Source organism: Pleurodeles waltl, chromosome 7, assembly GCF_031143425.1.
Source record: "Pleurodeles waltl isolate 20211129_DDA chromosome 7, aPleWal1.hap1.20221129, whole genome shotgun sequence".
NCBI lineage: Eukaryota > Metazoa > Chordata > Amphibia > Caudata > Salamandridae > Pleurodeles > Pleurodeles waltl.
This window is the reverse complement of record NC_090446.1, coordinates 12,975,632-12,997,897: the sequence shown is the minus strand read 5'-3', so window position 1 is coordinate 12,997,897 and position 22,266 is coordinate 12,975,632. Positions and strand designations below refer to the sequence as shown.

At 42.9% G+C, this 22,266-nt stretch overlaps 1 protein-coding gene across 2 annotated transcripts in view; it reads right to left on the bottom strand.

The window, feature by feature from the left end:
- Positions 1-22,266, bottom strand: part of LOC138303553 (protein FAM118A-like) — a 204,894-nt gene that overhangs the window by 120,733 nt on the left and 61,895 nt on the right. For both annotated transcript variants that reach the window (XM_069242798.1, XM_069242797.1), the window contains 2 exons: positions 18,479-18,589; positions 835-1,087 (listed from right to left, as the gene is read on the bottom strand). In XM_069242798.1, coding sequence (XP_069098899.1) covers positions 835-1,087; positions 18,479-18,589 — 364 coding nt within the window. The remainder of the gene's footprint in view (positions 1-834; positions 1,088-18,478; positions 18,590-22,266) is intronic.

Sequence of the window (22,266 nt, the reverse complement as noted above, 5' to 3'; positions counted from 1 at the left end):
AGTTAGCAATGATTAAATGTAATAAGGTAATCTTGTGTTAGTCAATGGGAGAGATAGGCCTTACAGCAGTGAAAAATGACTTTCGAAGTTTCTTACAGGACATATAAATCTTAAGGACCTATGTTCCAATTTTCATATACCATGCACTCTGCCATATGAACCTTTAGGGCCTAATCTATGATTGACTTATAAGTATTAAAAAGGAACAATTAAGCCTGGCAAAAGGGTTTTTTCCAAGGCTGAAATGTCAGTTTAAAATTGCACTACAGGCTGCAGTGGCAGGCCTGAGATGTTTTAAAAGGCTACTTTAGTGGGTGGCAAAGTGAAGGCTGCTGCCTACTAGCAGCATTTAATGTATATGCCCTGGGCAAACGTAGTAGCATATTCCAGGAACATACAAGTAAATTAAATGTACCAATCAGATGTAGATCAATTTTATAATGTTTAAGGGACAGAGCACAAGCACTGGTTAGCAGTGGTAAAGTGCAGAGTCCTAACGCCAAAAAAAACCACATTCAGCAAACAGGAAGGGTGAAGGTAAAATGTTTTGGGGAATACCACACCAAGGATGTCAGGTCTAGCTGGAAGTCACCCCTTTGACATGGCAATAGCTGGGAAATCCATAGGCCAGTATAGGAGGCAGCCATAGGGCACGGCCATAAAGGACCACAAGACTGAAACAAATGGCTTTAAATGACCTTGCTATCCTGAAAAAGGAAGCACCCAAACTGCAGGAAATCATTATGCCAGGAACCTGCAAAATCCTTGAACCAGAGCTGCTGCTGCACATTTTTATGGGGTAAGTCATCTCTTCATGCAAACACATAGACTCACCGGTGACATTTCTCGGATGAGGTCGTGCGCAACGACGAACAAGTCCCTCTCTTTCCTCACTTTATTGCGGTATTCACAGATGGCTGTAGGGTGCAGCACCTGCAGCTCTTCGGCAGCTTCGAGGACAGCAATCAGAAAGCACCGGAAAGAATTTAATGCATCAATTTCAGGAGCTGCTGCTGAGCTTACCCCAGTGCCAATTACCAAAACCATGTCTTGGGGATTTTTAATTGTAAGGCTTCTTAAAATATTCCTGCAATTAAAGTATTCCTGCATTAAATATAGTTGTTATTAGAATACAAATATTTGTAAAAAAAAAAAAAGTTCAAACATAGCATTTATAGGAGGTGCAAAATGAGAATACATTTTTCTATTACCCATCCCAACCCAAGAAGGCTCTGCTTGAGCCAAAACAGGTCGGGTCAGTTTCCCCATTAATTAAAAAATGAATCGTGTCACTGGTAAAGCATCTGAAATTTGCCAGTTATATGTTACTGAGCTAACTATAGCTTGAGTCCTTGCACTGCCTCACATATTACATCGCTCATGGCATGTTAAACAACATCATTACTCATTAACTTTAGGCGTTCTTCAGGAAAGACTTTAAATCCTAAAGCTCCTACTCTATCAAAATGGTGTTCACGACTGCCTCACGTCTGTCTTGAATGGGAAGTGTTGGTGCTTCAGCTGCTCATGAGAATTCTGCGTAAAGCTGCAGCTCATCACTAACCAGTTTCCCGAGAGGCTGCTCTTGGTGTTGAAAGTACATGTTTCAGTCTGCAGAATGTTTTACTGAAATGAACGAGGCCGATATTTGAGAACTCACAGAAAATGTGCCCTCATTTTAGCACTTGAGCTCATTTCCCATAATTTTTATAAAAAAAGAGCCCCCTTATTGTGTTCATTTCTAAAGGAAATAAGTTAGGTTTTACAGCTTTGTAACCACAAAGATGGCTTGAGGGGTGTCTCAGTTTTGGCATAAATACCGAATGTTAGCGCTCTAGTTGGTCATTACAATACTGTGGGCAACTGCAGTTAATTACTAGGGATTTAACTGAGAGACTGCTGCTGCTGTTGGAATTACACGTTTTACTCAAAAAGCAGACTTTATTCTCACATGGCTGAGGAAGACAGTGTGAACTTACAGAAAATGTTCTGTCAGTTTAGTTTCTGGACCACCTTCCATAATCTCAAAGAGAAAAGCCTGAGAGAAAACAGTTTTCTCATCAAATCCCAGTAGAGGATCAGGATTCTTTACAGGGTAAAATCATCTTAGAACACATTACCTTTCCTAAAATGAATATGGTATCACCATCTAATTATTTATTTTATGGCGAAAATATCACAGCTTATATGTGCTCCTTGTAGCCAGCCTCTTAAACAGGCTTTCATTACATGCATTTCAATGGGGACCAAGTCTTTTTTGTTCAAATAGTAGGTTCACAATTTCCCCTCACTGGTAAATAAGTACCCCCCTGTGGCACTTAACTCTCTCAGGGTAGCAAAGCAGAGCAGTCCAAGGACCACCCATGGGAGGTGGTGTGGGCTAGTAATCGCCACTCGCTGACACGCAATAATAACACTAGTTGTCCAGTCAATGTTTTTTCTTTGAAAAAGGAAATGTATATTTATTACACACACAAATTGCTAAATACTATGAATCAATTTACAAATATATATATATCAGGCAGAGAAATACCTTAGGTGAAATTCTGGAATCACATTTGACCCCTAATGGGTCATGACACACAAAATCACAGCCCCCCCTCCTACCCCAGACGAGTGTATGCATATATGTTTGGCAACCTATAATAACACACATCTTTTCACAATGTGTACATATGATTAGAGCAATTGCATCTATATAAGCTTCACTTCTAAAATATTGTGGGACAAATATAAATAAAAAATAAAAGACATTGATTTTAAAAAAAATTATAAATCAAATGAAAACAACTTAATTTACAGCAGAAATGGACAGCCTGAGTTTGTAAATATCCCTGTACATGCATATGGGACTTTATCTAGTTCAATTTTTTAACTCCTGATTACGTTCCATATGTGTATCATTTTATAATATCTAATTGTATGTACTTCTGTTATGTGTGGTTATGCATCTACATATTTATATATTTTCTTCCCACTGCAAGGATAAAAAAAGTTATCTAATCTCCACAATCCTCACCAAACCCCACTCTATGACTCATCCTATTCCTGTTCCAAAATATCCCCTACCTCCACTATCTGATTAATCACAAACCTCCTTTACTACTGTGACCTCCCAAATAACCCTTCTAAACTCCTCCCTCCTCATTCCATCCCTTACCCTACTCATCCAACTAACAGGCTCATTGACTCCTCCCGGACCTCCTTTACTACTATGAACTCCCAAATAACCCTTTCTAAACTCCTCCCTCCTCAATCCATCCTTTACCCTACTCATCCAACTAACAGACTCTCGGACTCCTCCCGGACCTCCTTTACTACTATGAACTCCCAAATAGTCATTACTAATCTCTTCTTTACTCTATCCATCCATCATCATTTTCATCCAAACAACACAGTCACATGTCTACCACTCCCACCACTCCCAATACCAATTTATATTTCCCTCCACTAATCCACCTTTGGGTTCCCGAGTGATGTGCTACTCGCCAAAAAGCTCTTCAATGCCTCCTCTGGGACTATAAGCACAATATAAAAATAATTACAATTGTACCCTCTAGCACTGAAAGGTACTACTTTATGTGCGCATGTGTTCCTTGTGAAAGGGCGGCATGCTGTAACTCGCAGTGAGGTCCGCCAGTGGTTGCAGTGGGCTAGTGCACTGCTCCTCGGTGAATGCTGGAGGGGTATAAGACAAATGTGAAATACACTGAGTACAGACTGATACACAAAGTCTGGCTAAAATAAGCAGCTATGTTAAACTCATAATGTTAGTGAAATTAAAAGGTATTGGCTTACACAGGCGGAAAAAATCTCGTTATGGCTGCAAGTCTCTTGGCTTTGAGAAAGAAAGAATGAAAGAAAGAAAGAGAACAAAAGAAGAAATGAGAAGCAAAGACAGAAGGAAAGGAAGGAAGGAAACAGAAAAAGAGGAAAGAACGAAAGAGCAAAGGGAAGAGAGAAGGAATGAAAGAAGGGAAGAGAAACAAAGAAAGAGAACGAAAGGAGGAAAGGGAGGATGGAGAGAAAGAAAGAAAGAAGGAAAAAAGAAAGAAAGAAAGAAAGAAAGAAAGAAAGAAAGAAAGAAAGAAAGAAAGAAAGAAAGAAAGAAAGAAAGAAAGAAAGGAAGGACAGAAAGAAAGAGAGAACGAGCAGACAGCAGAAGAGGAGGGTAAAAAGACAGCTACATAGGAGAGTAATTCAGAAGATGAGTTCATAAATCAGCTTCTGATGAATCGTTCCCCACCGTATCGTTCAGATGAGGCAGAAACGAGTAGTGAACAGTACAAAATGTAGTCCCAAGTGTACCAACTGGTCCAGTTGCACAGATCCCAGGTACACCTGCTAATTCTGTGATGCAGGTGCCTGTGGTTTATCCACCAGTTCCGACTGTAAACACAGCGCAGTCCATTTCAAATCCAGTTATAAATCAGGTAATGCCAAGTCCTAATATGAATCGAACAGTGCAGACACCTAATGTGACTAAGCCTGTGCAGAATTTTAATTAGAATCAGCTTATGCCCATGTATACGCCAATACAGACAATGTCAAATGTTACACCGAATCAAATGGGACAGAATTTCTGTACCACTTTAGCAGGTCAAAGTTCTGGAATGACAATTCCACAGAGTCAGACAAAGTTCCTGTCACTATATGTCCAGTTGTTCCCTTGTATGCTTCAGGTAATTCTGGATGTAATGCCCATTCACTGAATGTTTCAGCAGTTCCTGAAATGCTAGCTGCATCTGCTGGGATATCACGATTGGCATGCAGAGATCAGTTCATTCAAATAATTCAGAAATGGAGAGATCAGCTTCTTTTGGTCCACCCCTGACCACTACATGAACCTCACCAGATGGTAAATCAGGCAGGAACAGTTATTTGCCATACTTACCTTTGCTAATCTAAGGATGCTTAGCCAGATTTTGTAATGGATCAGCTCATTTCAGTCTGACCTAATAGTGTAGCAGGTGTTTTAGTTGACATTCACATGTTGGTGGAATGGGATATGTTGTTAGTCAATTTGATGGACTCTAGGTGTATGTGTCAATCATGGTTACATCAGAAGTGGTGTATGTCAGTTTTACTTCAGTCCTAAAATGTTAGGTTACACATGTCTGGACAGTTGGTAGTGAAAATAGGTATTTTGTTGTTGCCATGTAGAGGTTTCTACTCAGCATGAATAGTGGAATTGTATGTGGCCTTTAGGCACATGATTAGTGTCCAATGTATTGAAGGTGTTGGACGGCTCCCTGTGGTTGTCTGTGGGTGTATGCTGTGTGCTAAGTATGCCATAACTGCTGGACATAACTTTGTTGTCTATGTATCAATGAGTATGATAAGTGGGTCCAGAACCACTGTCTAACCCTACACTAAACACTTTTGATAGATGTTTTGCTGACATAGTATATACATCTATGAGCCTCACAATTTGTGTATGCCATATGTAGTGATTTCATCTGAGGTATTTGACATTGTGAATGTTATGGACAGAGTCACATGTTAGGTACGTGATTGCGAAGCAACATGTTGTGTTGTAGTTGAAGTGAGATGAGTTTACTTTCATGGAACATGATTACTGGTGATGGACTGGGCAAGTGTGGATTAGGGGAAGGCATGATATTGTGATGTAGGTTAACAGCATTTGCTAAGGATGATTTGTTGATACACACTGATGATCTGTATAGGGAGGGACTTTTGATGTTGCCAATTCATCTTGTGCATGAATAGTTAGTGTTGCAGCTGAATTGATAGGATGGTGAATTGATAGGATGGTGAATTGATAGGATGGTGAATTGATAGGATGGTGATGTAGTGGTCAGATGGTTGGCTTATGTTGTGGGTGAGACTGTTCTTATATAGGATTGTTGGAAGTGTGTAGTTGTGACATGATGTAGGCTCTAAATGGTTCCCACCTGGGGCTTTCTTAGACATAGATGTGATGCTACTATTGTGTATGGTGTAATGTATGTATATGTTAAGAATGTGATGACCTTACCTCTCTCTCTGTTTCTCAGCATCAGCAGCATCGGCAGGCAAAGGAGACAGGGCACAGCCGAGTGGGGAAGCTGCTGGCCACGGGCCCTCCAGTCATGACACCATAGACACTGAGGGACCCAGTGGCCCGGAGGGCGAGGGGAGTGCCACGGGGGAAACAGGATCCAGTTCATCATCTTCAAAATCCTCCTCCAGTGGGCACTCCCTGGTGGACCCATCTGGGACCACCCCAGCACCATCTACGTCCACCACCCCCCTTACTACCACGCCCTCCCTGTAGCTCCCCACCCAGTTGGTCATGCCCGCGCACCCAAGAGGGTGGGCATCTCCTTTACCACAGGCGCCTCTGCCCCATTCAGCCCTGCTGCCCTCAGTGAAGAGGCTATTGACCTCCTGAGGTCCATCTCTGTGGGTCAGTCGACCTTCATGAATGCCATCCAGGGACTTGCAACTCAGATCCAACAGAGCAATGCGTTCCTAGAGGGCATTCACTGTGCACTGACTGGCCTACAAAGATCCTTTCAGGCTCTGGCCTCCACATGATGGCAGCCAGTCATCCTTTGTCCCCGGTCCCTCCTCCACCTTCCTTTTCCCAATCCCAAACCCTTCTTCCCGACCAAGCCAAAGCACACAGACAGACGAGCATGTATCCACCTTAACATCCAAGGGTATCTCAGACAAAAATAAGCACAAGTCACACCATTGGCATGCACACAGCCAACATATGTCTGCACACACAGCAACAGTCACAATCTGCCCTGACACCCCTGCCAATTCCTGCCGAGCCATAAGTTGTACTCTTCTAACTTTGTGAACCACTGCACCCGTATTGGGTTTCACCTGAATCTTGTGTTTAAAACCTTTAAACTTTCCCAAGGTATTAGTAAATATGGTAGAAAATCTTGACTCCCATGCAGAACACTGCACTGACCATACTTACATAATATTTTAGGAAGAACTTGATCAGAATTGTTGGGATCCAAGATTATTTCCAAATTACACTGTTTAAACCAAGACAACAAGGACGACCCATGTTTTGCAACATAAACAGTGGCACTAGCTTGTTTACCTTTAAAATGCACCAGCGTATCAAATGCTGACATCTTTTAAAGAGCAAGTAAACAAGATCACTTCGTACTGCTTTCTACAGCTCAAGATCTTAAAGAAGGTGTTACCTTTTATTCCTTTTCAGCTTCAAAAGTCAGTAATTATCGCTTTGGTCATCTCAAAGATTGAAAATTGTAATGCTGTACATATGGGCATATGACAAGTGGCACTTAAAAAACTCCAGACACTGCAGAATGCAGCTGCGTGCCTCCTAAAGAAAGTTCCTAAGTATACATCAGTAGCAAATTTTCTAAGAGATTGCCACTGGCTCCCTGTAAAGGAGCGTGCAGATTTTGAAGGCACTTTGCCTAGCTCACAAGGCCTTGTATAGTACCTAACCCAATTACCTGGCAAGGAAAATTAGCTGGTAACCACCAAGCCAAAATCTGAGCTCTACAGCATCGCTGTTTGCATTGGCTACCAGGATAAATAAAGCTTCCTGGGGGGTGTGGGTTTGTCTATACTGACATCCAGCTTTGGAATAAAATGTCACTCAAAGTTTCTCAAATTTCACAAACTGTTGAAATCTTGGTTGTTTACATATCCTCTTTAATGGCTGTGCCCTCAAGCTAAGCGTTTTCTCAGTATCTGTAGGTCTCAAGCGCCAAGACACCCCCCCGGTATTACTGCGCTTTAGAAATTCCACTCATTGGCTCATTAAATAACATCAAGATACGCCTCAAAAGCTTCCTTTCACTGATCCTCATTAATATCAGGAAGTCTAGAACTTGGTAAAAAAGATGGTGGTCAAATTATTTTCTGCATGCTGATACACAGGAGTTGCTGATCCCAAGATGGCAGAATAAATGTACTTCTAACAGTGTGACTGTTGTATAGCCATCTTAGTTATTAGCTTCATGCACGTTATTTTAGCATACTAGGCCTGCCACTGTGCACTTTCACCTAGATATGTTTTATTCAGTTCTGCTTTATTATTTTTACAGTAGTGACTTTCACGGTCTTGTTTTATTTGCTTCTGACTGTTTTTGCCTAGGCCAGCACTCTGTTCTCAAACGAGACATTCTTGCTCACTCTGTGCTTCTTCCAAGGCTATAGAAAGATAGGTTGCCGTGAACATGGTATAAGTTTAGTCTCTGACATTTATAGAAAACACACATCCTACGTAGGGACATATTCTCAGAACATCAGCAGTTTTATTTTAAAACACTTCCCTGTCCTTTACACGTTAGAGGGAGATTCCAGCCAGAGAACCACGACTGTATGCTGATTGCCGAATGCTTCGCTACAGATGCTAATGCAGAATTCAGGCCTTTGCTCAGGTATGGGGGATGATGTCTTCCCAGGGGAACCTGAAGGGCAGATCTAGAGCTTAACACGCTGTGCTCTATCATAGTCTAGGTAGGAATTAGACTATTGATTCTAGTGACAATATGGTAGCATTATCTTTATGCTTTACTCTCTTCGTCACAATTCTAATACTGTTATGTTGTGTCATCCTGGTTATTGCAGCTCATGCTTTGCTAAATAAGATGCAGTTGCTTCATTAATTTCGTATTGAAACATATACTGCTTCTGTCATTATGTATATGAGACTGATGTAACTGAGAGAAACAGATGTGACCTGAGTGACCACGGCTTCCCTGAGAAACCATTTATGTCATGCGCTCAGCTGCCCAATCATCCCTGCCTTTGGGTAGAGATGAGGCACTGTTAGTTAGCCAGATCAAAGTCCGAATTGGCGTGACAGATATCACCTGCAGTGGGCCGGACTCAGCCTCCCACACCACAGGCGATTCTGACACTTGAAACCCAGTAGTCTCATTAGAATAATGAGAGCATACGCGACATGACAAAGGAAATGCTTTAACACTTATTAACACTAAACACCAAAAATTATATTACATGTATAATCCAAGGATGGTATGAGTATCACCATCTGAACAGTGAACGCACCAATACACACCTAGGTAATTAAGGTGTGCGTATCACTGCGAAGGATGTATACATAAACAGCATATACATAAAAACCAGCAGCAGCACCTTCCTAGATGATGTCACTGCTTCAGTCTAAGCAGAGAAATGGTGTGCACACCACCAACATACACAAGTATCCCTAAAGCAACCGACTTCAGTGCGGGCTAAAGATTTCAAAACAGCCACACACTGGACACTGTGTTCACAATGGTGCCCCACCAATTGTAAAAAATGCACCAAGACACTCCAAAACATGGACAGGGTGCCGGTGAGAGCTATGAGGTGCGTGCTGCCCAAACTCCTTTAGAAAATGCACCAATCACCTATATGACGCGAACAGCATGCCAAGACTGAACACATGTCGTAATGCTGATCTGCTTAAATGCACCAATAGAGCAATTTTAATTCCTATATTCCAATTTTTGGATGACAGTGTCCTGAGAAAAATGCTTCCACTGCAGGCAACAGCAGCCCGACAGCAAGTGCTGGGATCAGTTCGCAGCAATGGTCGTTTAATCAGTATCCAGCAGCAGCAAGCATCATCAGTGGCCTTGAACTGCACGCTGGTAGCACCACTGGTCGCACAAGCTCGGTGCCAATGTAGGGATGCAATATATTTATTCAGCATCTATGTACGCAACCAGCGGCTGTAGCCAGAATCAGCAACTGCCTCCTCGTATTTAAAACATTTCATTTCAAATACCCAAAATATATTATATTACAACATACTGCAATCCGACATAGAACCCAACAAAATAGAGTAGACTGGATTGGCATATCGTACAGTGCAGTAAAGTGTTATATAGTGTAGTGGCATGGTGTATCCTAAAGTGGAGTTACATATCATAGACTGGAGCGGCGAGTTGTACAGTGGACTGGTGTGTCCTACTGTAGAGTAGGGTGTCATGGACTGGCACAGAGTGGAGTAGAATACTTTAGAGTGTAATAGGGTGAAGCAGAGTGTCATAGAGTATCATCAAGTGGAGTGTCGTAAAGTACAGTGGAGGAGAGTGACGTAGAGTGGGGTGGCGTGTTGTAGAGAAGAATGGAGTTGGCATGTTGTTTAGTGCCATACAGTGTAGTACAGTGGCGTAGAATGAATGGCCACAGAGCGGAGCAGTGTGGCATAGAGTGCGGCACAGTGTTGTGGCGTGGAGTTGCATACAGTGGAGTGGAGTGACAGACGGTGGAGCAGTGTAAAGCACAGTATGGTACAGTGGCATAGAGTGGTATGAAGTGTAGCAGAGTGAAGTATAGTGGTGTGGAGTACACTGGAATGGGGTTAAGTAGTGTGGAGTAAAGTGTCATAGAATTGAATGGTGTATCGTAGACTAGAGGTGTGGAGTGAGGTAGATTGGAGAGGCATAGCATACAGTCAAGTAAAGTGTCATACATTGGAGTACCATGTTGCGTAGTGCTGTCATTGAGTAGTGGAAAGTGCTGTAGACTACAGTAGAGTAGAGTGGCGTACAGTCTAGTTGAGTTATGTAGAGTGGACTGCTTTACGGTACAGTGTTGTAGAGTGTGGCAGAGGGGATTGGCGGTTATTTAGAGTAAAGTGGCATAGAGTGGCATACAGTGGAGTAGAGTGGAGTACTGTGTCATAGAGTGGAGTAAAGTGGGTTGCAGTGGGATACAAAGAGCTGCATACAGTGTCACATAGTGGACTAGAGTATCATAGAGCAGGGTAGAGTGGAGTAGAGTGTTACAGAGAGGCATACTGTATAGTACAGTGCTGTATAGTGGAGTGTATGGGTATAGACTGGAGTGTCGAAGAGTGGTATACAGTGTAGTAGTGTTGTAGAGTGGAGTTGCATAGAGTACAGTAAGGGAGTACAGTAGGAGCTGCGTAGAGTGAGGTCAACTCTAATACAGTGCAGTAGAGTCAAGTGGAGTGGAGTGGTGTAACGTAGTGTGGAGTAAAGTACAATTGATTGTTTTGGCGTGTCATTGAGTAGAGTTTCAGGGAGTGGAGTGTGGTGGCATAGTTTAGGTAGTGAACTTATAAATTAGAGTGGAGTCTCGTACAGTAGTGTGGAGTGCTGTGTTGTAGAGTATAGAAAAGTGTATGGGCACAGAGAGGAGTATATAAAGTTGGACAGTGGAGTGTTTAGGGATAGAGTGGAGCAAGGCCATGTAGATTTATAGAGTGGAATTTTATAGAGTATAGTGTAGTGGTGTAGAGTGGATTACTGTAAAGTGGAGTAGCACATTGTGGAATAGCTTACAGTCGTAATACCATAAAGTGGAGTGTAGAAGAGCGTGGAGTGGACTGGTGTACAGTGGGTTGGCATAGAGTGGAGTAGGGTATAGTGGATTAGCGTAAAGTGGAGTGACATAAATTGAAGTGGCTTAGTGTAGAGTCGAGAAAACTGTTATAAATTGTATGAGTGGCATTTCATACTGTAGTGTGGAGTGCTCTGATGTGCAGTATTGGAAACTATTGTAGAGTGGAGTAGAGTGTTGCACAATAGAGTGTACGGGCATAGAGTTGATTGAAAATTTGGACAGTAGAGTGTACAGGGACTAAGTGGAGTACAGTCTAGTGGAGTGGCATGGAGTGTAGAAGAGGCACGTACACTTTAAGAGCGTAGAGTGTAGTTGAGTTTTGTAGAGTGGAGTTATTTAAAGTGGAGGAGAGCACAGTGGAGGAGAGCACACGGAGTGGTGAAGACTGAAGCTGTGTACAGTGTAATAGAATAGAGTGGAGTGGCATACAATGGAATAGAGAAGAGTGGAGTACAGTGGAGTGACGTAGAATAGAACAGCATAGAGTGGAATAACATACACTGGAGTGGCATACAGTTGAGAGGCGTAGGCTAGAGTGGTGCAGAGTGGAGCGGCGTCCAATGGGCTAGCATAGAATGGAGTAGCATAGAGTGGAGTGGCATAGAGTGGAGTGGCATACACTGGAGAGGTGTAGAATGGGGCAGCGTACAGCAGAGTCTCATTCAGTGGAACAGCATATACCGGAGTAGTGTACAGTGCAGTGGTGTACAGTGAAGTAGTGTAGACTGGAGTGGCGTACACTGGAGTGGGGTAGAGTGTAATAGCAAACAGTGGAGTGGCATCCAATGAAAAATCGTAGAATGGAGTGCTGTAGAGTGGACTGGTGCAGAGTAGAGTAGCATACAGTGTAGTGGCATACAGTGAAATAGCATACAGTTGAGTGGCATACAGCGGAAAAGTTTAGAGTGGTGTACAGTGGAATAGCGCAGAATGCAATAGCATATAGTGGAGTAGTGTATAGTGGAGTGGCATACAGTGGAATGGCGTATACTAAAGTAGCATAAGGAGGTGTTGTGTACAGTGTAATAGCGTAGAGAGGACTAGTGTGGAGTGGAGCTGTGTACAGTGTAATAGTTTAGAGTGACGTAAAATTGAGTGTTGTACAGTGGAGTGGCATACAGCGCAATAGCATACAATGGAGTAGTGTACACTGGAGCAGCGTGTAGTAGATTTGTGTAGGTTGAAGTGGCGTACAGTGGAGTGGGGTAAAGTGTAACAGCATTCAGTGGAATGGAGTAAATTTGAGTGGTGTCCAATGGAACTTCGGAGAATGAAGTGGCATACAGTGGAATACCATCCACTGAAGTGGCGTAGAGTGGAATGGTGAAGAGTAGAACGGCTTAGAGTGGAACAGTGTATAGCGAGTGGCATACAGTGGCATGGCATAGAGTGGAGTGGTGTATCCTCAAGTGGTGAATACTGGAATACCGGAGAGTGGTGCAGTGTTTAGTGTAGTGGTGAACACATAGAATATGGATGTATATGAATTTTAACAGCAACATAGATTTTGGTGTGCAGAGTAATGAAAATAGTGAATTGGGGTGCACAGCGTTTCTCCCCATTTATCAATCAACGTCTGACCATGCATACTGGCCTTGAGTTGCTTTGTAAATCTGACTTTAGTGATGCAAGGTTACCACAATACAATGATACTGCTAGGCCTTAGTTATATATTGGGTCATGGAATATCACAGTAACTGTCTGGTATACTGTGGTACATGGCAATGACAAACCAGAATTTAATTGGGTAATGGCTGTTTTTAGAAAATGAAAAGGCAGCCATATTGTTTTTACTACACTTTGGCTGTGTTCTGGACTAGGGCCCTAGATATAGGTAAGCAGTAGGTTTTATCGTAGTTCCCTACGTATTACCTATCACTTTATTAAGGTGGCAATAGTTAAGGAAACAGTTTTTTCAATACGTTTACAGTGTACTATGGTAGTAACTAGTAAGTAATGTATCTTAGGACACTTTTTAGGTATTCACGCAATACTTCTTACACTTTTTATTTTTAGTGTGCAGTACTCCAGCACAGGTTTTCTAAATGTAAAGAAGAAATGTATAATTATTCTTTCCTACCTATTACCACTTAACTAATGTGGTAATATGTAGAGGAAACATATAAAACCTAATACTTAGCTATAGCTAACACCCTAAGCCAGAACACTGGCAAAGTAGCCTTGAAACAACATGGCTGCCTTAAACTTTTGCAAAGGCCGTGATTATCAAATGAGATAAGGATTTGTCATAGCCATGCACCACAGCAGTTTCACAAAATTTTGTGAAATTCCACAAAAACACAGCGGTCACAGATATAACTATGTTTAAATGCCTTATAACTTAAAAAACGACTTTGTATATTTACCTACATTACTCAAAAGGAACCATAATGCATAATTCTACCCACTTTCATGTAAACCCATTCAGCCGTTTTTGCCCTACATCAAATACAAAAGTATATGGAAAAGGCATTGGTTGAAAAACACATTTTGGGACCCCCTTTTACCACTGCACCCCTTTAATGATACACCACAAAAAATGTACATCACCACAAAATGTGGACAATGCTATAGGTATGGAAAGTGTTGTGGTCATTCGACAAATGGCTTGAAAGTTATTAGAGAGCAAATATACAAGGAATTCCAATCTGAGGGAATCATAACTATAACTACAGATTTTATGTAATTTCTTTCTTTTGTCTACTGTATTTGTTATGTATTTGTTTACACAATCAAGTGACCATAAATGTGTGCTTTAGTTGTTCATGTAGCAATTCTGAAACTTTACATATGCAGTCTAGTTTACTTTTTGGCCTTCCCTGCTGCTTTTAGTGGGATTGCGCTACATATGAAGCCCGCAGTAAATGAAAAACAATCATTCTTGTTATAAAAATTGAGAGTATTTTTTTTTTTCCTAGCGGCCAATTATCATGTCCTTCATAAAGTAGTTTGTGTAGTTCACTGCTGGGTCACTTTTCTTTTCTGTTGCACAGGAGTGCATAAGGAAAATGTTTTTTGTTTAGCTTGTTGGGCACAGTTTTATTTTGTGATCCAGTGGCCAAGCAGAGAAAACTTATGTAGATTAAGATGCATTCTATTTCTTATGTATTTGTTTATTGGTTTCCATTAAGCATGTGACCATAAATGGTTATTTCAGTTGTTCATGTAGTAAATGTGAAAACTTTACATACACAGTCTAGTTTCATTTTTGGGCTTCCTTGCATACATGCCTACACTCCCAAGTCAGAAGCAACACTACCGATTTCAAAGCTAGTCTCCTGCATGCAAAACCTGATTCCTTAGCGGGTGTTTGCCAACAGGACTGATCTTGTGTGACTTAGGGTATGCACGAAAGAAACCTGCTCCTGCAGGCTAGTTCACAACATTTTTGTCACACACTCTCTGCCTGCCATAGCACTTTCTTCATGCTCTTGTCAGGTATGGTCAAAAAAATAAAATGATATTGGCATTTCTTATATCCAATCCCGTAGCAGCACACTTGCAAATCCCATATATGACAATAGACCTGATTCAGGTCAATGAGAGAAACTTATCCTGCCGATTATTTTTTAAAATTTCCCACTTTCCTCTTCTAAAATGTTGGCATGCATGTCAATGCTGCTTTTAATAGTATTGTGCCACACAGCTATCACTAAGTTTTTTGGCCCTTATAACTTGATAACCACGTCATAACATCACTTGCAATGGCAAAGAGGATCATCTACATAGCTTAATGCACATTTTTGTGAATTTTGTTACAATCTGTTCAGCCGTTTTGCTGCTACGCTCAAAATGTAAAATGCTCTGGGGTGAAAACTTGTGTTAAGACCCCCCTTTTTTCTTTGCACCCTCTTTAGCACCAAACGCTGCAAAACTACTATCCTCTGCCAACATAAGGTGGCACTAGGTCTGGAAAGCTTTGCCGACATTCATCAAATGGGTGCAAATTTATTAAGAGGCAAAATTCTGAGAAATTCCTATCTCTGGTAGCCCTAACAATACATACAGAGTGGCTCTGTAACTAACATGCACACATACACACACACACACATCCCCCCCCCTTTCCTGGTGATAGCCAGTAGGTAGGTATCATTAGGACCAACTTTTCCCATAGACAAAGCATTTTTTGTTTTGATAACTTTGGCACGCTTTGACAAATCATCACAAAACTTTCAAAACTCATACGCTAATTAGTTTAGATGCTGTCTGGGTAAGTTTCAGGGTGTTTTGTAAAGCAGGGCTGAGAATAAGAGGGGGGCCCCAAAACACTTTTTCCATGTTATCTCTATGAGGATTTTGCGATTTTTGGACATGACTATAGCTCAAACAGCTGAATGGATTTACACCAAATTTACCAGGAAGGTAGATCTTGGTCCAGAAAGATTCTTTTTGTTATTTGATGTAAGCCTGTTCAGAAGTTTAGGAGTCATTAAAAAAGAATAAAATATAGATATCTAGGGATGCAGATCCTCTGTGGATCCATGGGTAGTCGCAGGTACGAAGCCCAAAGGCAAAATAAACTGCACCCACTCATGCACCATACCACCACAGTGCATGGCAAAGGCTGTGCACAGCGTGAGGTTGGATGCATGTCGGGGGCCTGGCCGCAGGTCAGGCCTTGCGGCCAACCCTGCCACGCACGGCCAAAGGTGCTGGTTCTATTAACGTACACAATTTTTTATATTACTTTACATTTTTTTTAAACCTAGAAATTCACTGAAAATAACAAAGGTTACAGGGACGTTATAGTTAGGTTCTTGTTTTACCCACACAAAACTATAGAAATTCAGCAGTTATGCTCATCTGACAAAACTACAACTTCTGCCGGAAAGAAATTTTAGGCTACAAGTTATATTTTCTTAACATAAGTTTAACTATACCTATAACTGATGAATTTCTATGGTTTTGTGTGGGTGAAACGTGAACCTAACTATAACGTACCTACAACCTTTTTTTCCCCAGTGAATTTATATAGATATATACTCGTGCCCTAAGGTAACTATAACTCGTTCCCCCCGCCATTCACAGCTTTTTCGCCAAAAAGTTTACATTGATAGTATCAATGACGTTATCAAAGATATCATAAGTGTCGTAATTTGTGGGATAATTACCAATGCATAGCGAGGGCGCGAGTTACAGTTACCTTAGGGAACAAGTTATAGATACTTGAGATAACATTAACTATAACAGGTGAATTTCTATGGTTGTGTACATTTGAAATGTGAGGCTAACTATGACGTCCCTGTAACCTTTGTTTTTTTAAGTGAATTTCTATGTTTTTTAAATTCTATTTCCTAACTATAACATCCCTGTTACCTTTGTTTTTTTAGTGAATTTCTATGTTTTTTTTAATGTAAAGTAATTTTCATTACTATATGTTAACTGCGGTCAGTCCCCTACAACCACCCAACATTGCGCCACGCACAGCCTTTGACAGTTCACGGTGGGGTTGGCCACAGGTCCTGGCCTGTGGACAGACGCTGCAGCCAACCCCCCTAACCCGCTAACGCTGCGCACAGCCTTTAGCCAGGCGCAGCAGGATTTGGCAACAGGTCTGCCTGGTCCCCATCCACCGGCCAATTTGCGGTCTAGGAGATTCCATCCCCTAGCACGTGGTGTTTTAAAAATGTTTTTGGGGGGCAAGGAGGCCACGTGCCCCCCCCACCTCAGCCGATTGTGGCCCCGGGGACCTTGGGAAGTGACCCTGACACACATACATTTGAACACTCAACCTTCAGTGTATTGGTCCGCAACCTTAACCAATAGGCCAAAAGTGACCCCTTAGCATATGGTGTCCAGACTTAGCTGTGACATTTAACCCAAAGATTTTGAGTAGAAAAAGACTTCAATGTTACATCACTAGGAATGTTTAACTGTCAAAACACTGGAAAATAAACTGGCACACTGCCATGATATAATGATTTGAACCATCAGCCTATTGAGTGACACTCCGAGAGCTTTACCATTAGGCCAGAAGTGATGATGGTCTGCTGTCCATCAAAACGTAACTATAACATTCTTACCAAACATCTTGCTAGTCTGACTCTTTGAAGTCATTGTATGAAGAGACCATTGCATTATGGGATGGAAGAGAGAGAGTGTAAAGGATCTCTGGGGCAGCCCCAAGGCCTCTGGAGTCCTAGCCGTCTCCACATATCCTGCGGGAGCCAGCATTGCTCCCACAAGCAGGGTGCTGCTTTACATAGCAGCTCCTGCTTGGTGGAGCAATGTTTTCATGTTTCCCTGCACCCATATTTGCATGCAGGAAAACAGATGAAAACTCTGCTTTCAGCAAGCAGGAGCTGTTTGACAGCTCCTGCTTGCAGAAAGCAGAGTGTTTGCTTTGACTTGGTGGGAGCTGTCAAAGATCCAGCCAAGTAGGAGCAAAGAGCTATGTCCCGGGGGTGGGCACCCCGGAAACACAGCAGGAGCTGGCCTTTTTGGCTCCATGAGTGGGGCTGCCCGCCCCCTCCTCCTACATTTCAATTAGCCCCGGGGAGGTGGTGGTCCCCGGGGCAGGGGGCCCACAACAGACCACCTATCTTATATGAATTTAGCCCTAGGAAGGTCCCACTCTCCAAAGCTGCGGGGTGTGAGGGATGGGGGAGGGAGGCGTGCGTGTGACTGTTATGTGCAGTAATTTAAAATAACAAGGAATCCTTGTGACTATTAAGAGAGTTGTTCCAGTGTCTAAAGTAATTCTAACATGTGTGTGAGGAAGTGAACAGTGTTATTGTGCATCAATTTGTAATAAATATTAAACGGGTAACTTAATTAAGTTAGCTAAACAATTGATTTGCAAGCTTTCATTAAAAGACTTCAGTTCTCCAGGTAGTGTAACACATATTGTTTGACAAAACAAATGCCTTTCTACTAATAGACACTGCACTCCTATACCATGTACATAATACAGTTATTATCTATAGTCATCCACAATACTCATTGTGCTATACATATATACCATTTAAGGCTAGTTAAATGCATGAATAAAATTAAATAAAAAATATATAATACACCCAGCTGTAGTATGATATCACATAGCAACAATAATTCCACAAATCCTCACACGTCCCCAAATTTGAAGGACACTTGAGAGGTAAGTGACAGGTCTGTGCAACATCAGCAATGACTGTATATATCCGATACTGACCTGCAGTCCGTGGATTGATCGATGGATACATTTTGGGGTTGTGCACGTTTGTTTGAATCCCTTTCCGGGGTTGAACATCGTTTCTGATACCCGTGGTCGTGCACGCAACCTCTGGTGAAAGATAAAAGACCATCAGAACATGGTTAGCATGAAATGAAAGTCATGGAAAGCACAGCATGTACAGGTGATATTGGCATTAGGAGAAAAGTGAATCAAAGTGCACTATCCCTGTGCAGCCAACACAATCTGTCCAATTTTAATGCACAGTACAAGTGGAGCAGACTTTTCCCAGTGAAACTGCACTGCCCCTGTGCAGCCAAGGCACTCTGTCCAGCTGTAAAGCATTGTACAAGACTTTCAGATTCTAACCAGTGAAACTGCACTGTACCTGAGCAGCAACGCACTCTGTCCAGTTCTACTGCACTATACAGGAGTAGCAGATTCTACCCAGTTCAACTGCACTGTCTCTGCGCAGTCAACACAGTCTGTCCAGTTCTACTGCCCCGTAGAGAAGCAGCAGATTCTACCCAGTGAAACAGAACTGTCCCTGAGGGGTCAACACTCTGTTCAGTTCTACTGCACCGTACAGAAGCAGCAGATTCTACCCAGTGAAACAGCACTGTCCCTGAGCAGCCAACGTACTCTGTCCAGTTGTACTGCACCATACAAGAGCAGCAGATTCTACCCAGTGGAACTACACAGTCCATGTGCAGTCAACGCACTCTGTCTAGCCCTAACGCATCGTAGAAGAGCAGCAGATTCTACTGAGTTCAGCTAAACAGTCATGTGGAGCCAAAACACCCTGTCCAGCAATAACGCACAGTACAAGTGCAGCAGATTGAACCCAGTGAAACTGCACTGTCCGTGAGCAGCCAACAAACTCTTTTCAGTTCTACTGCATCGTACAGGAGCAGCAGACTCTACCAAATTCAACTGCAACGTCCCTGTGCAGTCAAACACTCTGTGCAGTTCTAGTGCACAGTGTAAGAGCATCAGACTCTACCCAGTACAACTGTAATGCCATTGTGCAGCCAACACACTCTGACTAGTTCTACTGTGCTGTTTAAGTGCAGTACCTTCTACCCAGTTCAGCTGCACTGTCTATGTGCAGCCAATGCACTCGGTCCAGTTCTATTGAACTTGCCCCAGTGTAACTGCACGGTCCCTGAGCAGCAAACACACTCTAGTTCTACTGCACCGTACAAGGGCTGCAAAATCTACCCAGTTCGACTGCACTGTCTGTGTGCAAACAACACATTCAAACTAGATCTACTTCACAGTACAAGTGCAGCAGATTCTACCTAGTTCAAATGCACTGTCCCTGTGCAACCAACACACTCTGTTCAGTTCTACTGCACCTTACAAGAGCAGAAGATTCTACCCAGAGAAACTGCACTGTCCCTGGACAGCCAACGCACGCTGTCCAGCTCTAATGCACCATAACAGACCAGCAGATTCAATCCAGTGAAACACAATCTCTCCAGCTCTAACACACCGTACAAAATCAGCAGACTTTACTGAGTTCAAGTGCACTGTCTCTGTGCAGCTAACACACTCTGTTCAGTTCTACTACACCATACAAACGCAGCAGCCTACCCAGTTGAACTGCACTATCTCTATGTAGCCAAAAGGCTCTGGGGCACATTACGAGTTTGGCAGTCCGACCATCCAAATGCCAAACCCGCAGGAGTGAGGCTGCCATCATACCGGCGGCCTCACCCCCCATCGTATTATGATGTTTCCACCGGCCTGACCGGCGGAAACATCATATTACAACATTTCCAACTGCACTGTCCCTATGTAACCAAATGGTTCTGGGGTACATTATGACTTTGGCGGTCCGACAGCCATACCCACGGGGGTGAGGCTGCCCTCATAATGGCGGCCTCACCCCCCATCGTATTACGATGTTTCCACCGGGCTGACCAGCGGAAACATCATTTTACAACGTTTCTGCCAGCCAGCCTGGTGAAAATAGTGCGACAGCATTGGCCTCGGCTACCTTAAGGGAGTCGAGGCCAATGCCGTCACACAACAGCTCCCTCGGAATGCATACTGTCTGCTCTGCATTCCGAGGGTGCTAGCAGGGGAACCCCTGCACTGTCCATGCCTTGAGAATGGGCAGTGAAGGGGCCTCCCTGTGGCCTCTAGCACTAGCCTTCTTCCAGCCTTTCCTTGGTGCTGAAACCACCATGGAAGGGCTGGCGAAAAGTGGACTCATGATCAGTCTGTGGTGCTGCCATGGAAATCGCCGTGGCTGACTAGGACTCCTTCCGCCGCCACCCCGTCATGATCCATGATCCTGCCGGTGGTCCCCGGGCAGTCTAACCACAAGGGCTGTAATCTGGTGGTCAGACTGCAGGAGTTTGGGGGTCTTAAAGCTGCCAAACTCCTAATGAGCTCTGTTTAGTTCTACTGCACCCTACAAATGCAGCAGATTCTACTGCCGCTGTGCAGCCAATGTGCTCTGTCCAATTCTACTGCAGGTACCGCTGAAGCAGATTCTACCCAGTTATATGTACTGTCTCTGTGCAACAATACTATGCCCAATTTTACTTTACCCAGTTAAACTCCCCGGTTCATGAGCAATCAACTATGCCCAGTAGTACTGTCCCATTCACAAGAAGCCAAATCTGCCAGTGGCCCTTGTAGTAAAATATGTGTTTTGACCACTGACTTTGTGTTGCACCACTTTGCACCTTGACTAGCTGTCTAGTGTTCACCAGTTGCAGATTACATTTTGTATTCAGTTTAGCTGCCTATTGACTTTATTGCAGAGTCAGGCACTGCCATGTTAAATGTGTTAGTAATATTCCACATTGTAAACTACAATTGTTTTTGTATTCTTTCTCACTGAAGAGCTAGGAAATATCACCGAACAGTTAGTCAGTCAGCACGATAAAATTGTACCAGACTGATGTTTTTAGTGCAAGCAGGGAACGGTTTGGCCTTGAGAGAGACAATTTGGGAGATTGGCCAGTTCCAACCTGTTTCTTTCAGCTCTGACCTACGTTAGCCAGCATGTTTGAATATTTTTTTTTTATAGGAGGGGTTTTTCCAGAAAGCCCTTCTCGGGTTCTTTAAGATATAAAAAGGTGGCCCTGCTCAGTAGCGGTGGAATTTCCGAGACCTCGGTCAGGATTAGACATTGAATGCCTGACATATCTGTCCTGTGAGGGTGGCGATCACTTTCTCGCAGTTGAACGGGGTAATCTTCTTGCTGGCATGAGAAAGATGAAGAGCTTGGCAGGCCCTACGGTGATGAATTTTTACTTCATTCTTTGCTTTGCATAATCATAACTACATATATTTGCTGTGTACATTGCAGTTGAGAATCATGTTGGTATATTTTCCTTTCATTGGTGTGACTATTGTTAAACATGTGCTTTCGACCTACTAATCTCCTTTTTAGGAACCTCGTTGTGAAATAATAATAAATGTCTTCTTTGAACTGAGAAAGCCATTCCAGAGATTTTTGTCAGTTCGGTCATTAGTGAAAAGCAAAACACACCCTACATTCTCGATAGACATCGAGCAGGCCCACTGAAGGTGCAAAGTCCGTATGGAGGAAACTCTGTACAAGCTGCAATGCAGATTTCCTCCAACACTACCTAGTGATCGTGCCCTTCTGCACTCCAGCCATTTTCACCCAGTAAACCGCACCAGCAGCATGCCTCCAGTGCTGCCTTGTGATCCTGACCTTTCTACACTGCAGCCATTTTTGCCCAGTAAACTGCACCAGCAGCATGTCTCCAAAGCTACCTAGTTATTCTGCCCTTCTGCACTGC